This window comes from Microtus oregoni, unplaced genomic scaffold (genome assembly GCF_018167655.1).
Source record: "Microtus oregoni isolate MIOR12 unplaced genomic scaffold, Mior012 000043F_ref0000047, whole genome shotgun sequence".
NCBI lineage: Eukaryota > Metazoa > Chordata > Mammalia > Rodentia > Cricetidae > Microtus > Microtus oregoni.
Window position 1 is genome coordinate 2,508,800 of NW_024543210.1, and position 17,794 is coordinate 2,526,593.

The 17,794-nt window shown below is 44.6% G+C and overlaps 1 protein-coding gene across 6 annotated transcripts in view; it reads right to left on the minus strand.

Annotated features, from left to right (window-relative positions):
* Nucleotides 1-17,794, minus strand: part of Wdr20 (WD repeat domain 20) — a 72,311-nt gene that overhangs the window by 7,685 nt on the left and 46,832 nt on the right. For 3 of the 6 annotated variants that reach the window (XM_041633451.1, XM_041633453.1, XM_041633456.1), the window contains exons 2-3: nucleotides 16,342-16,524; nucleotides 2,353-3,612 (exon numbers count right to left, since the gene is read on the minus strand). In XM_041633451.1, the coding sequence (XP_041489385.1) occupies nucleotides 2,353-3,612; nucleotides 16,342-16,524 (1,443 nt within the window). The remainder of the gene's footprint in view (nucleotides 1-2,352; nucleotides 3,613-16,341; nucleotides 16,525-17,794) is intronic. The other 3 variants (XM_041633452.1, XM_041633454.1, XM_041633455.1) reach the window with 2 other exon arrangements.

The window sequence follows — 17,794 nt, forward strand, 5'->3', positions numbered from 1 at the left end:
ACAGCCTCTTTACAACTGACCCTGGACTCTTACCAGTTCCTGAACAGGGCAGGGAAGCCCAGGAGATTAAGAGACACAGCAGAGGGCCCCAAACAGGGTTTCCAGAATAGACATTAACAGATACTATACTTAGCAGCAGAAATTGGAAGAGACTGTGACCAAACCCCAAATCACAAACTGTGACATTATCATAGGGATGCAGAAAAGAATTTACAGGCCTCTATCAGGCAATATAGCTGAGGCCCGTTTTCATTCCCCCTTGTTCTGCTCTCCCAATTCCCAACAGCAAGTGACTCTTGCATCACAGCAGATGGGGCTAGGCATGCTCCCAGGGCAGATCCATAAGGGCCCATTATCTGTGCTGGGTTCACAAGCACACATGTGATGGCTTCCTTGCCAGCAGATAGCTTCACAACTGAGACATCAGCATATCTTCATCATAAATATTACTTACCTATGATTGGCCACTCTATTTGGGCCAAATACAAAGTCCTGAATTTGGAAACTGCATACTCAATGCCTCAGAAGCATTTGAAAGTGAATTTCAGAAACTGCACATCGAGTGTTCATTTCTAATCTGCCCACCTGGCAGCCCAATTTGACCTCTGAAGTTCAGTCTTCATGGCGGCGGTCTTTGCTCCCTCAGATCAGTTAACCCTAAGAACTAAGGAGTATATTCCCAAGGCAGATGGGACATGAGCACCTGCTCAGGGACACAAAAATGTCTTGGCATATAGGTGAGATACCCTGGAAGCTGCCATCATCTCATGGGCATCATCATCATGACAGTCTCAGTGGCTGTCACATTAAACAGGACAGGGATGGGGACACTGGTCTAGCCATGAACAAGGAGGAGCATGAGAAGGGGCCTGGGTCTGGTCTGGCTTCTGGAGAGAAAAGCCGGGTTGGTGGCTGCTGTCTACCAGAGTCTTGACACTGCGGACATGAAAGCTGCCAGATCTTTGCTACTGTCATATCCACTACTCAGGGCAATACAAATGGTCACTACTGCTATAGTTAATGACAAAGGGGTACCAGACAGAAATAATCCTAAATATTCCAAATTAACAAAATAACTATCATTCTGACACAAAATACCCAGCTCAAAGAACTGGAAAATCTCCAGTAAACCTGTAAAAACTACAGATTAAAAGAATTCTTGAACAGCTGAGGAGGACCTAAGGAGCTGGAAACAAACTGCAATTCCCATCACTTTCCTGCTACAGGGGCAAGCCACACAGCACTGCTCCTGAGGGGACACAGGACACAGGGCTCCAAGGGTAGGCTCTGAGTCCTGCACCAGCATCTGTCTCCAAGAGTCCTCCTGGACTCACAGCGACCATTCAAGAACACGAAAGGGGTGGATGCTTTGTGCTTTCCCTGTGGGGGAACTGGCCTCCCTCCCCAATGCCATGTCAGAAGGTATCTTGCAGCCGGACAACCTAACAGCCCACACAAAGCAGAACTGAGAAGCCTGCCCTTGACTTCCAGCCACACCTTCCTGACCCTAAAATAAAGCTCCCCCGCCCCCCAGCAAAACAGACAGAACCTCCTTTTCCCTATGGGAAAACACAAGCTATGCACATCTAACACAAGTCTCGGCTGCTGCGGCCAGTGTCCTTGGCCCCGCATCCTAACTCCAGGCTCTGGACATGTGGGGAGTTTAGGGCACAATTGCAATCAGAGTTCTACAAACTGCTTCTTTGAAAAACGATGTTTATTAAACAATTTTAATTGTCATAAAATGACTAAAATGGGTTTTAAAAATTAAGGCTCTTTTCTTTCTGTGGATTGCCAGACAATGTAAAAATAATATCAATCAACCCTGATGAACGCTTTGTTCCTAAGTTAAATTTCATAGATTCCTAAACATTTTATGATTTAAGATAAAAAAGTTGGACCATAAGTGATAATTAATGGCCATCTGTACTGAACATACACTGACCAGGTGCACAACAATCTAGTTGAGGAGTTACGCAGAAATATCCCAGTTAAAGCATAAATTTCGACGTTAGCATTTTAATGTCATTATTTTTCCACACTGTCATGATTTCCCTATAACCGGAATAGTCTGATACAGGAATGCTAACTTTGGGACTCTATATACCCAGAGGGATGACTGGCTTGGCTGGCAATTAGTCTGATTATATATTTTTAAATGCTCTAAGGTGGATTATCAAATGATTCAGAATTACATGGCATGCAGTATCCAAAATTATGGCTCTGATGCATTTAGATTTACATTAAGAAGTGTCATTCACATTCATTGTACATCCCACCCCTCCCACAAGAAAAAAAATCACTACCTAGTCAAGTTCTAGATCTGGTGCAGCATTAAGGATTAAAACTTACCACTTTACCAGGCCTTGCCCATGTGCAAATAAATCCCTCCTGACAAGCAGTGACTATACAGTCTTCAAGAAAAACCAATACAGTCAGTCTTTCATGAGCTATCTTTTTACAGATCAGCGGCTCTAACAAAGGAACATCTTCCATCCGAGGACACAGGGATGTTCCCAGAGTTTTAGCTGGGTCCGTTTTGGCTTTAGTAACTAGATTCAGTTTGTCACTGCTCTTGCTGGAAATGTGTCCCATACTATGATTTCGTTTATGGTCTTTTTCATGGTGTCTCTCCTTCCGGTCGTGCAGCGACAGAGTTGCAAACTTGCTGACCCCAGAGGCAATGGCCCCATCCATGACGCTGCTTTTGCTACCAGCATTGGAGACTGCTGAATGTGGAAGGCTATTGGACCGTGGTAATGGAGGGGGCACAGAGTTTCCAGGTGTAGTGACACTGTTCCCATTGCTTCCAGCAGGTGGACTGGTGGCATTCATGACATTTGTATGTGTCCTTGCTCTTGAGAGGGGTTGGTGAGGGAAAAGGATGTCTTCTGTAAGGTCCCATAAACACAGTTGTGTATCCTGACCCACTGAACCAAACCGATAGGTAACACTTACAGGGCGGCTGTCTGTAGAGTTCCGTTTGGACAGCCTAGACTGTGTACTGTTTGCTCGATCTCTGCCAAAATGAAGAAGGTCCTGGAAGTCCTCATCACTGCCACTAAACTCCATAGGGTCACTTTCTTCTACGCTAGTAGTATAGGGATCAAATGCTACAACACTGACCCAGGATTTGTGCCCATGGCCTCTAGCTATTACTCGGCAGTCTAGAAAGGACCAGACTGTCACCAAGTCGTCCTCTCCACCTGTCACAATGTACTTGCCATCTGGGCTCCAGCACACACAAAGCAAGCCCCCAAAGTAGCTTTTCATTGTACCGTGCAGCTCCACTGAGTCAAAGTTGAACACACGCAGAAACCCGTCCTGGCTCACACATGCTAAGAACTTGCCATCTGGGGAGAAAGCAAACTCGTTGAGGGCCCCCTCGCCCACCGTCCACTTAAGGAGAGGGTTCCTCGTGGATTTGCTCTTGCAAGTGTGCACGGCAAAGCTCTCTCCCTGCTTCAGAAGCTGGTAGTGGGGGGCTGTGGTGCCACAAGTGTGCTCCACATTATATAAGTACATGTTCCCACTTGAATGGGCTACTAGGAAAAGGCTTTCCGAACCAGGAACCCATTTGACACAGGTTACGCGTGACTTGTCTATTAGTCTCTGTGAAGACAAAGGAGAACAAGTTATCACAATGGAGAAGTTACCGTCTACTTTCCAGAAACAAACAAACAAAAACAAACAAACAAACAAAAGCTTGTCTGCTTCTCAGCAAGAAGAAAAGAGCCCATTCAGGCACTCCATTTTATCCTGTGTCAGCCAGGCCAGTGAAGAGCCTGTGGCCCATTCTAGAATTGCATTTGGGTGTCAGGACCCTGTCTTTTACTGAGGGTATCAATCAATGGATAAATATCTGCTGAGAGCCTATTCTGTGCCAGACCCCAGGCACACTGGTGTGGGACAGCCTTTGGCCCTTACAGTAGAAATAACTGAATGTTTCTTGCTACGGCTACATCCCCTCTCTACAAGGACTCACAGGACAAGTTTCTGTCCTCATAGCTTTCTTTGCCTTTGTCACTTTAGGCCATGGGCCTTTCTGTGGCTGCTCCAGGACAGGAAATCATCTGCAGCCTGTGACCAGCAGAACACAGGACTTGAAAACACATTTCCTGGATAGGATACAGTCTGGACTCACTGTGTCTTTTAACCCACATCTCCCAGATTCCCGTTGAAGGTGGAGGCTGGCTTGGGAGCCTGTACTCCACCACTGTCAATCTATTTCGTGCTCATCTTTGGTCCACTGACCTAGTTGCCCCTTTAAATGCATGTATCAGTGTCTAATCTTTAAAACCAAACAAATAGAAGCAGACACAAATGCCACTCAGATGTACAGAAGGGGTACCCTTCTCTGTGCAGACCCTGCTATAGGACTCATCAGAGCACATACCCTCCACAGGCAACAGAGCTCACCAGAAGTTCCCAATCCTGCCCTCGAACTCCCTGGAATACCTGCCAGGTATTCTCTGTTATTTCTTTACTCTTTACTGGGACATTTTACCTAACTGGTTGGGGTTCCCCAACATGAATCTCAGAGAGTCACCAGGGCACACTAGTACGGACCTGAGCTACAGCCATCTGCCTGATTGGTTTGGTGACTATGTGTCAGCAATGTGTGCTGTTTCCTTTACAGAAGAGGACAGAAATGAGATAATGTGACTTTAAAAGAATGGAAGCTGGGGTGCAATGTGCATGAGGATCTGGGTTTTCATATACAGCACTAGGTACAACAACAGTAATAATAAACAATAGGACAGAAAAGAAACTGAATCATGTGAGCTCACTGCATAAAAATAAGACTCAGAAGGAATGGGTTGTAACAAATGACTCTGCTGGGAAAACAGGAGCCGGAATGCCCACAGTATGAGACCTGGCGTTCCAGGTTCTCAAGTCTGAGCAAGGAGCATGAGCTATCACTGCTTACTGGCACAGAATAGCATGACAGGCATCTTAGCCAGTACGTACTGCCCTTGATGACACAGTTACCGTTTTCATTTCCTGCTTGGTGACCTGCCTGTCAATGGCACGTGCCTTATGTTAATGTCAACTGCCTAAACACCCAGCACTGTCCCGCAGGATTTCCATTCGACTATTTCATAATGTCATAAATTATGAGATTTCTTAACAAGGGGTCACATAATCTTCATAGCTAGATCACAGCCTATGGGGGAAGAGGGTGTTAGGAGGGTGCAGAAATTAAGAGCCTCCAGCTACATGACCGTGAAGGCTCACTGCTAACTCTTCCACGAGGCCAGGCTGCTCCACACTCACCGAGTCCAGGGCCATGACTATGCCAGGTGGGTTTGCACATGTAACTTGGATCTAAAGTCAGACTATGTCCTGACCCTAGCCTTGTTTTCTCCAGTCACTATTACTCCATTCATGTGGAAAATTTAAAGATTCTCGCAATATGACTAAGTGTAAATTTTTACCTACAAACTTAAAAAAAGTACAACAGAAAAATTCCACTGGAATTCTGGTAAGAAAGGAAGTGCTGTTATGTGATGGGGAGGTGCAGACAGCGGTGAGCAGATGCAGTGCAGTGCTGTGTGATGGGGAGGTGCAGACAGCGGTGAGCAGATGCAGTGCAGTGCAGTGTGATGGGGAGGTGCAGACAGCGGTGAGCAGATGCAGTGCACAGTGATGGGGAGGTGCAGACAGTGGTGAGCAGATGCAGTGCAGTGTGATGGGGAGGTGCAGACAGCGGTGAGCAGATGCAGTGCAGTGTGATGGGGAGGTGCAGACAGTGGTGAGCAGATGCAGTGCAGTGTGATGGGGAGGTGCAGACAGCGGTGAGCAGATGCAGTGCAGTGTGATGGGGAGGTGCAGACAGCGGTGAGCAGATGCAGTGCAGTGTGATGGGGAGGTGCAGACAGCGGTGAGCAGATGCAGTGCAGTGCAGTGTGATGGGGAGGTGCAGACAGCGGTGAGCAGATGCAGTGCAGAAAGTTTTACTCACTAAAATGTGCACTCCAACCACCCTAGGCCAATCTGTGGATATAGCTGACAGAGAAAACCTCTAACAACCCACTGTATGCAGACCTTACTGTTGTCCCTGGGGACTGGGCACACCAGTGTAGCAATGACAGACCAAATCCAAGGGAGCACATCTGAGTCAGGGGCGTGGCACAGCAGGAAGACAAGCCTCACTTCCGACCCGAGGATCTATTTCTGGGTGCCAGGTGTTGGCAAGAGGCTTTCCATCCACCCCCTAGTGCTCCAAACACTCCACAAGTCTGAGCACTCATAATTCATGTGCAAGACTACAAGCAGAAAGCCTCACTTGGACTCCTTTCCTGCACTCAGGACCTGCTGCCCCAGTCACTGGGATTAGCTCATCTACCCAAAATGCTTGCTTACACACTGCCAAATAGAGCACAAATATATCAACTCTCACCTGTTTCCCTGTGCATCCTCATTCTTCTCTGAAATTACAAAGCACTCAATCACCCTACTGTTCAGTATTGATGTAGTGTGAACGACCATGAGCCAGGGCAGTTTTCACAAGCGTGAACAGTATGTACAGATCAAAGGGGTATAAGCTTTACAAGCTTTCCAGAGGAATAGCCAGATTGTTTCCCATGAAGACTATAACAATTTATGCTCCCACCAGGGCCTGTTTTCCCTACCAGAAGGTATGGCCTATGAAGAGACAGAAAAGTTCAGAGGTCTTCAAACTTGTCTGAAGTCACGTCCATTCATTTACTCAGTCAACACTGAATACATACCACATGTCAGACATTTATTTATACAGCATTGATTAAAACTGCCATCCCTATCTATATGGCAGATGTAGTGAGGTAAATGCTGTGCAGAAAAATTATCCAGGAAAGGAAAACAAAGTGCTGGGAATGGAATGTCTTGGCAATTTCAGTCTAAGAGGACAGCTAAGAAAAGCCCCTTAATATGTGAGAGTTAGCTGGGCACAAAGTGAGGCCAGCACACAGTGTGCTGGGGAGACACTGGAGTAGCCGAGGGAACAGATGCAGGAGCTCCAGACCCTGTAGAAGTAGCAGTGTGCTACTGAGAGTGGCTGCAAAATGGGTAGCTGTCCCCTGTCCTGAAGACCTGAGGTCTGAGACCAGCCTGCCACGCCCACTAGCCAAGTGTCCCTGCAACAGAGCGCCAGCCTAGTGCAGACTGCAGACTGCACAGCAAGTGGGAAACACAACTCCTTGACTAGCGGTTACCTGACTTCAATTGTTCTAGGTTGTTACTAGTTTGAGTGTAACAGAGAAAGAACAAAAGTGTCTTACATCTATCTTTCAAATAAAGAAACAGAAACATCTGGAACATTTTACTTGATAAATATAAGAATAAAAATTACATAGAAGGTGGGCATCGTGGCTAGGCTGCATAAGGAGCATCAGGACAGCTAGGATATGGCAAGACTGTCTCAAAAATTATTTTTTTTTAACACAGCCCAGCCAAAAAGGTTACATTTTTATTTTAGAAAATGTCTGATTTAAAAAATAAAAAACAAACAAAGAAAAAAAATCCAATAGAGTTAAGAACCAGTGTAGGTGGTGGATACCTTTGTTGCTTTTGAGTTCTCACTGGAGCAGACCCTCATCTAACTAGCAAGATACCCTACAAAGGCCTATTCCTCCAAGCCATACTGCATGTGGGTAGGGGTGGGTGGGGGTGAGGCAGGAGCGAAAGGGTCAAGGCTCACAGAGCAGTCGGGGGATTAGGAAAGGCTGGAGCACCTGGAACACAACTGTGAACTGAGACACAGGACTGTGAGGTCCTAGGATAGGGGCCAGGCTGTAGAAGCCATACACTGTCTCTTCCATGTGGGAGATGTGTTATAAATGTAGAATATACACTAGATTCTGCGGGTGTGGTATGGAAAAAGATTGTCAAAGATCTTATTCCTAGTTTTAATATTATATAATGAAATATCTGAATGTATGAGAAAAAATATAGTGTATTCTTAAAATTAATTTCGCCCGATTTCCATCCTTTGAAAATGTGAGTGCAGCTCACTCTGCATTCTCCTTGACAGTGCTACTGCAGACAAGGGGCATCACAGGCTCTACAACAAGGAGGAAATCCTAGCAGAAAGAACAAAAGGTCAAATGGAGACGAGGTCAGGAGGTCACTGGTCTCCAACCTAGCCAGTGATAATGTCAGGTGCGTCTGTTGACAGTGAATGTAGTGGGGACGATGAGAGGAGTATAAAGTTCATAAAGACCCCTAAGTTCAGCCCCAGAGACAGCTGGGAAGGTCAGTCTGTAGCCAGTGAAAATGAGCAGAAAAGTCAAGCAGATGGAGAGCTACAAACCTGGGACATCCTGGGATCTCTGAGGAAGATGGTTCAGCTAGGTAGAGTGTAGGATTCTGGAAAAATCTACCCAGAGGGAGCACAGTAAGGCCATGCTGTCATACTCACTATGGTGACCACAGAGCTCTCCTTGAAAGAGCCAGCTTCCAAAAGACTCAGAGCCCATTTCTAAAACCACTTTTGTGAAAATAACAAAACCCAGCCCAACTCCTGGCCAAAGCACAACAGAACACTGCGGTGTCCAGGTCAAGGGTCAGGTGTAGAGCTGCAGACTCAGAAGTTAGTACGAACCCTTGGAGCACTCAGCCAGAGCTCACTCCTCTTCTAATACAGAGAGTAACTCAAAGAGAAATCGCACTACATAAGAAAAGGGCATCATGTCCACTGCAGTAGAAGGGGTCTCCAGGCCCTCCGGACTAGTTAGAAGGGGAAAAGAAAGAAATCTGCAGCCACATCCAAGTGTCCATGACAAATAAATCTGAACTGAAGCTTTCTGAGGCATTTCATTTTTATTTTTCTTACTTCTACCAGCATGACAAGCAAAAACAAAAACAAAACAAAAAACAACTTGGGGGTGAGTATGCATTTTACAATACAGATATCAGCTTGTAATATACACATAACAATTGTTAGAAAGCTACAGTGCAAGAACAGTTTTTTTTTTTAAAGGCAACATAAAGATAATTGGAGAGGGCTGAAGCTCTCCCGCAGAAGTAAAGAAATGGGTATTTCAAAACCACCAAGGATTAGATGTCATTTTTACCAAAGTTGAAACTTTAAGAAGTAGATAATTGTAGGTAATTGTTGCTCATTTCTTTCCATCAATTAAAAAAAAAAAGCAGCAAAACCAAAACTGATAAAATGCACAATCGTGTCCTCTGCCAGAAAAGGGCATATTCTACCACTGGCCTACCTCCAAACTTTGTTTCTTTAAAGATTTATCTTTATTTTTATTATGTATGTATCTCTCTGAGGGTACCTATGGAAGCCAAATTTGGGCCTTCTAGAAGAGCAACAAGTGCTGTTAGCCACTAAGGCATCTCTCCAGGCCCATTTTAAAAGAAAAAATAAAAAAGTTTGCATGTCCTCATTAGGACCTTAGGAGCTCATTCCAGTGCTCCACTGTGGGTCTCTGTCTCTATCTCCATCCATCACCAGATGAAGGTTCTATGGTGATATGCAAGATATTCGTCAGTATTGCTATAGGATAGGGTCATTTCAGGTTCCCTATCCTCAGCTGCCTTTGGACTGGAGAGGGAGGGGTAGAGGAGTGGGGGGAGGGAGAGAAGGGTGAGAGGAGGGGGAGGGAAATGGGAGGCTGGGAGGAGGCGGAAACTTTTTTTTTTTCCTTTTCTCAATTAAAAAAAAAAAGTCTGCATGTGTGCGCATGCTCACAAATGGCAGGTCAAAGGACAACTTGTGGCAAGGGCCTTTACCAGCTCCACCATCTCCAAAACCTAGTGGTTTCAGTCTTCAACTCATATAAATAGTAGCTATAGTTACCTGCATAATATCTCCACAAGACCGGACTCATTAACACCTGTCTCATGGAAGGGGGAAGGGCTCATGGCGCCCTAGCCAGCTCTGTGAATTGCTATGCATTAAGCAGCTAGTAGGGGAAGGAAAGACACTGTCTTCAGTAGTGCAGCCACTGGCAAGACATCCATGTTCTCCTAAGCCATCCTAATGAAACTCACTGGGAAGTGGAAAGGGATGAGCAAGTGTGCAAAGGACAACAGAGAGAAAAAGGGTGACAATATCAAAACACATGAATACATAAGGAAATGTCACAATGACACAGCTGGAGTGAGGAAAAGCAGTTAAAAGTGCTTCTTTCCCATGGCCTCTCCCTGCACCCACACCTGGAGGCTCACAACCACCTATAACTTCAGCTCTAGGGGAATTTGATACTTGCTTTGACCTCCAATATTACCTGCATACATGTGCACATACATGCACACAGACACATGAAAATAAACCTTTAAAAATAAAATGTCATAATAAACTCACTATTATGTATTATTAATATATGGAGAAAAAAAAAACCCACTTTCAAGCTGGGTGGTGGTGGCACACGCCTTTAATCCCAACCCTGGCAAGGCAGAGGCAGGTGGATCTCAGAGTTTGAGGTCTGTAGGGCACCCTGTCTACAGAGTGAGTTCCAAGACAGCCAGAGGTACACAGAGAAACCTTGTTTCAAAAACAAACCAAACAAACAAACAAAACCACTTTCAAAATTCCTTTAAGTTACTATTCTGTAACTTTTACAAAGAAAGGTTTTGATTATTATAATATAGCAAGTATTTCTTGTCCCTTTGTGACATCTCCTCCCCAAATAGATGATCAGTAGTTACAAAAATAAACTCTTGGGTGCTCCAGCAAGTCCAAAACATTGACTACAAGTTAAGGTGGCTCTCATTTCAAAGGCAGACTCTACCATCTTGATGCACTGTGTGGCAAAGCACATACAGGAAGCAACAGAAACCTCAAATCCACTTTGAGAGACTAGAAAAGGCAGAGACAGGAGGGAGCTGAGGACTTCACTTCCCAGAAGACTCTAAAAGGACTAGGTATTTTTCCTTCCATCTGGTCAGGAGCAGGCAGAACTGCAAAAGTCTCTATAGTGTCTGGGGACAGGTCCAAGGTAAGGAACAAGAACAGAGCTCCCCTCTGCTCAGAGACCTGGAGTGACCAAGGGCAAACTCAAGGTCACCGTAAATGTAGTGAAGGTGTGAATCCTTCAATTCCTGCCCCATTCAGGATGGACAGATGGAAGGAAGGAAGGAGGGAGACAGGGAGACAGACAGACAGACTATGATGGTTAGCAGTAAGCACTAGGATTCATAGGTGATGTTTTCCTGGCTTTTTTGTTCTCTATTTTCCATTTTTTCTGTACACAAGCACTTAAATTTCTCAGTTTCAATTTGCAGGCCAAAAAAAAAAAAATCACCTTTAAACATATACTTGCTTCCAGATATAAAAATTTCATCTCTCTTTAATCTACATCACATATCAAGAACTTACAATTCCATTTTTCTTCATACATCTGAGTTTCATGTACCAGCACCAGACATTAGAAATGGGGCATGCCAAGTGTGTGCACATGAATGGATGGAGCAGGTGGGTGAGCACAGAGAACTAGTGAGGAAGACAGAAAGAGACCACATGGCTTTCACAGGCAAAAGGAATTTCTGCCCTGCAAAATTAGAAAAATAAATTTAAAAATAAAAAAGGTTTATCCTTCAAAACAGTGTCTAGCCTCCCAAGAAAGCCTTTCTTTCCAATCCCACCTACTAGTAAGAAGCCTTGACATTTCCCTGCTCTGAAGACTGTTCAACACTGGACCAGCACTTAGGCGCTTTCTTCACTACTTAGCCTTGTTCCCGCTCCACAAGTAGCTATGCAGGTACTGTTCTTGCCATTTGCCAGCCCAAGAGAGGTAAGGTACAGACACACAGCAAACAAATGGAGTGTTCTTCTAAACCCTAGTCTATTCAAAGTCTGTGTTCTTGGTGCTACTGAATTGTGTTGGTTTTGGGCCATTAACTGGCCATTTGATGTTTTGCAGAATGGGATGAGAGGGCCACAGTCTTGGAGTACAATCAGCTCAGTCTCAGGCATTCTTTTGTTCTTAGCTCTCTCCCCATAGACCCTTGCTTGGGATCTCAGAGTTGTGACTACAAACTGGCAACTCAAATTTTTATCCCTCCTTAAAATTTCTATCCCATCCATCCATCCACCAATCCATCCATCCATCCATCCATCCATCCATCCACCCACCCATCCAGTGTATGTATGTGTGGAAGGGATGGAACTCAAGTCATCCAGCTTGGCAGGAATACCTGCACTTTCTGAGACACCCTGCCCATACGTATCCCTACCTAACAACCAACCTGCCCTTCAGATGCACACCTGCAAGCATGTGCGGATCTTTGAAATGAACCAAATACAAGATGCAGCCTCTATCTTTTCCTCCATTACTGAGCCCTGCCCCCTTTTCAGTCTCACACAATGCAGTAGCAGCCAGCACCTTCAGACTTGTTACTATCTCCCTCCACAGTAAGTTCCCTGAACACCAACCTGGGAGCTGCAGAGTAAGCTCAGAAGTTAAGTGCCCCTACTGCTCATGTCAGGCAACTCACAACTGCCTCTAACTCATCTCCAGAGAGCTTGAAGCCCTCTCCTGGACTCATGAGGCACTGCACTTATGTACACAGAGAAAAGACACACACATACACACATACATACACACACACACACAAACACAAAAGTCTTTAAAAACACCTCATGACAATCTGACTGTGCTTCTGTTCTCTCCATAGGATTCCCCCCACTCTCTCTTTCTCTTTCCTTCTCTCCCTCTCCCTCAAGACAAGGTTTTCTCTAGGTAGCCTTATCTGTCCTGGAACTCAGAGAATGATCTGTCTTTGCCTCCTGTCTAGTCCTTCCTTTGGTGGCCTCCTCCTAGGAGGTTCAGCTCTAAGCACACCACTTCCTCTAAGAGAGCTTCTCACCTGCCAGTTTAAAGCAGTCTGCACTCTCCTCCCACAACACAGTGGGTCGCCATCTGTGGCCGCTAGCATGTGTGGGTGTTGTTTATACCCCTATCCTCTAAAGGGTGACATGGGGCAGGTTTATCTGCTGCACACACAGCCCCGCAGGTGCTCATGGTATGCTGAACAAGTAAAGAACTGCCAAGTCTAGTTCAAGTCCCCAGCCCTCACCTGACACCCACTAGCGCCTTCTCACTGGTCGTGCTACCTTCGTGGTCTCTTCCTTCAGTCCAATCTACCTTCAAAAATTGACGAGTTCTAAAAAACACATTTGACCCCTGATTAAAAGCCTAAAGTTCCCCTACAGTTTCCATGTTAAGTCCAAGTTTCTCCACATGACATGAATAATTTGGTTTTAATTCCTCTCTTTGGTGATGACTTCTGCTACTACCACCAACTCCACCCAGTGACTTGATTATGTTGTCACTTGATGTTACAGAAAATGCCAAATGGTTTTCTTTCCAACTTTTTTGTTCTTGTTTGTTTGCCTGTTTGTTTTTAAACAGGGTCTTGTTCTGCAGCCCAGGCTGGCTTCCTGGCATGCAACACCATGCCTAATTTTTTTTCTTCTGAAGAGCATCCTTGCCTTCATCCTACCCTTACAAGTGCCCTCAAGATCCAGACCAGTGCTGTACCCTGCAAGTACTTCTCAGGCCCTTTCACTAAATTTCTTCAATTCTTCTTTTTCTATTGATACAGGATCTCTGTGAAGTCCAGACTGGCTTTAAACCAGTGATCCTCCTACCTCAGCCTCTCAGTAAGCCACCCCGTGTTTCCAGATAAATCTGACTTTTAAGAAAAATTTAAAATACCAGTGGGGGGTGGAAGGGAGTCAGATATATGCCTCAGTGGCTAAGAGCTTGTAAAGGATCAATTCAACGCCCAGCAACTACATGGTGGCTAATAATGGTTTGTAACTTCAGTTCCAGGGGTCTGATAACCTCTAGCCTCCTTGGTACTATGAATGTGGTATGTAGACATGTATGTAACCAAAACATCCATATATATATAAAATAAGTAAATACATAAATAAATGAATCTATAAACTTTTTTATTCGACATATTAAAGAATACACATGTTGGGTATGCTGGTACACACCCTTGATCCCAGTACTTGGAAAGGAGGGCAGATGGAACTTTATGAGTTCATTAGCCTGTCTATATAGCGAGCTCTAGGCCAGTTTGATTTACATGAGATTCTGTCTCAAAACAACCAAAAACACAAGTAACATGTATCCCATCAGTACTTTATTGATGAGTTCATGCGTGGACTCTACCTGTCCATCCTTCTGAGTTGCTAAGAAGGCAAGGTCAAACTGGCAACCACACCCAGTGGGGCTTACAAGCCTACAACCAGGAAGGTTCTGGAATTAATTTCTGGTTCCAGCAATATCATGATAACTCTATGAACTTGCTGATGCGGACTTAGCATTTCTTTGCAGATTTCTTCATCCATAAAGTGAAAACCAACCATCCACCCTCCTATGTACAAGTAACAGGAACCTCCAACTCTCACACCAATGCTGAGTGTAGCACAAGGACATCTTTTTACAACATCTCTGGCACTCTGAGAAGTGCAGCCTTTGTGCTTGGGAGAAACGGATTCACACCACCAAAGACTTGTGAAGGGCACTTGGTTTCAATCTCGAGCTCCAAATGCCAACCTGGCATTAAAGCTTGCACAGTCTCACATTCCGAACAGCCACTTCAGCTGCAATCAAAGAGTAGGCAAGAACTTGTGCTTACATCATGAAGAGGGAGGATCCTGTAGCTCCATCACCAGGACAGAAGGGGTCTGGCCATCAGAGTCATGTGGATTCTAACTCCCCCACCCTCCCCCAACACAACACACAAACCTTTCTTGTTCTCTAAGTGGCATTCTGTGCCATCCTCTGTCAGAACTGCCTTTGGGTCTTGTTTACCAACAGCTTGGCACGGGGTTCAATCCACTCCCAGTCCATCACACGCTCTTCTACCCAAACACAAGCAAAACCCCATAATGATTCCAACTGCAGTTTCTGTTAACAATGCAGAAGAGTAACTTTGGGTCATCTTTCCCAGTCCTCATCAACATAGACAGACAGACAGACAGACAGACGGACAGACAGACAGACAGACAAAATCACCCAGTTACTTAGAAATCACTTCCTCTAACGGCATTAGTAAAATGTTTGGGTAAATAGATACTTTTCTGATTAAGATTTTTAAAGGAAATGGAGTCAAATAGCGTTTCTCTTCAGCTGTCAATGTAGAGGACAAGTTTATTCCTAGTAAACCCAAAGGACCCAGGATGGTACTGAACACACAAACAGCAAATGCCATAAGGACTACAAAGAATCAGAACTACAGCTGTTTTGTGTGAGTTTGGGGCTCTTCTTCTCCCTTCTCAAAACCACTTCTTACATTAGACACGAGAGCATGCTGCTCCAGGAACATGATACTAAAACCAGGCAGCAGGACAAACCACTCGTCCTTCTGACATGAAGCCACCTTCAAATAACAATTCATAAAAGGCTGAGTAACAAGGTGGAGATTAGAATACAGAGTGTCTACCTCATCAAGTCTACTTCACCTCTGCCATGTTCCAGGAAAGTCACGCTAAGACAGGAAAGAAAGACTACCAAATATGTGGTAATACTTGGAGCTGAAAATCTACTATAATGGCTTGAATAAGTACAATCTATTTGACAACTTCTGCCTGCTATGTGTATTGATATATATATATATATATATATATATATATATATATATATATATCAAGATCAAGAAACGGATATAAAGTACACACCTTTAATCCCTACAGTTCTGCAGAAGCAGAAGGATCTCTGTGAGTTCCAGGTCAGCCTGGTCTACAGAGTGAGTTCCAGGACAGCCAAGACTACACAATAAGACCCCTGCCTCAAAACCAAACAAAACAAAAATCACACCTCAAGTTATCAATATGCTTGCCTCTATTATTGAAGCGATGTGTGCTTATGCATATGTATGCATGAGGCACACACCTGTGAAGATCAGAAGTCAATATCCTGAAGCTCTCTCTACTGGTCTCTATCTTTTCTTCTTCAAACAGGGTCTCTTGGAGCTCACTGACTGTCATCTAGAATAACTGGCTGGTGAATCCCTGGGATCCTTCGGTCTCCTCTTCCCAAGACTAGGATTAAAGACACATTGGCCATGCCTGGCCTTTTATGTGGATGCTGGAAATCCCAAGTCACACTTTATCCATGGAGGCATCTCCCCACCCCCATGCAGAAGGGTTTAAGGTATCTGTAGATAGCTGATCATTCTCTGCACAAATGCACAAACAATTACCTCGAGGAAAAACAAGTTCAGAACACTAATCCACAACATTTAAACTGATATAATACGAGGTAAAGACAGCAGAGCAGATGAAAAATGGCTTGGCTCAACATGTAAAATAAGGCCCACTACCCTTGAGTAAGAACAGAGTTCTTACAGGGGTTCAACAGCTCAGGCCCCCAGGGTGCTACTTACTTCCTCATTAAACAGCTTGCTAGTTTCTTTTTTGATGGGGTCTATGAGCTGGACTTGGCCTGCGGAAAAGCCCACTAGGAGAGAGACACTTTCTGCTGTGGCTGTTAGGTGGTTGAAGTCATGACAGGTAGGCTGTGTTCCTTTGTATATCCTTTTATCTATTGGTTTACTCAAGTCAGCAGCCTGGAGGAAAGAGAAAAATACATACAGTAAACAGCATATTGAGGTGAGAAAAGCTAAGTTAAACTATTTCATACGCTACTCCATTATAAACTTCAATTTTAAAAGCAAAGTTATTTAAAATACTGCTTCAATTGTGACTTAAATTCACCTCATGTTTTATAAAAGCAATTTCACATATGTAGCCAACTAGATATGTTAGATTATCTGTAAAATATTCATTTGGAACTGTTGTTTCCACAATTTTTCCTCCTTCAAATGTGTGTAACAAGGACTTCCAAACTTCAGAAGGAAAACGCCTTTGATCCTAAATTCCATTATTTCCAAATGCATTGCAAGAAGTCTAACAGAGTAAGTCTATGCGCATACAGTTCAGGTATGTCTAGAGTACCTGAAAGCCCACTGCTCAGTTACCTAGAGTTAATGGTACTCAAACTGTGGACTACAGACTGGCAGGCAGCAGCATTAACTGGAAACTCAGAACGCAAATTCTCTGTGCATTAGAAATGATGGGAGTAGCCTAGAAGCTGTAGTTTTACAAGTCTCCCAGGTGATCGGATGCCCATGATCTAAGAACCACCACCAGGGGCGGCTCCTGCTGCTGCCATGGCCTCTACTGCTTACAGCAGTCCTACAACATCCTACATTGAGAGCAGTCACCGCCCTGCTTGGTTAATGCAGAGCTGGACTTGGAACCTAGCTCTGTTGACTGTAAGCAGATGGGGGAGAATATATATTCAACACTCTAAGGTCAAAAGCAAATAGTGACTTTTCAATGTGTCCCCAACTCCCTCCTCCCCCATCCCCACTCTGCCATTAAAAAATGTTGTTTGTTTTGCTTTGGTTTTGGGTTTTCGAGACAGGGTTTTTCAGTAGCTATGGAGCTAGTCCTGTAACTCACTATGTAGACTAGGCTGGGCTCAAACTCATAGGGATCCACTTGCCTCTCTGTCTCTCAAGGGCTGGGATTAAAGGCGTGTGATATCACTGCTCAGCTTGTTTTGGTTTTTTTGTTGTTTTGCTTTTTGTTTTTTCTAAGAGAGGGTTTCTCTGTGTAGCACTGGCTGTCCTGAAACTCACTCCATAGACCAGGCTAACCTTGAACTCACTGAAATCTGCCTGCCTCTGCCTCCCCAGTGCTGGGATTAAAGGTGTGTGTCATCACCACCTGGCTAAAAAAAAATGTTTTTAACATTCATCAAGTGTATGTACACACGGGTCAATGTGGAGTGTGTGGAGGCCAAGGAACAAGCTGTAGAGGTCAGAGTTCTGC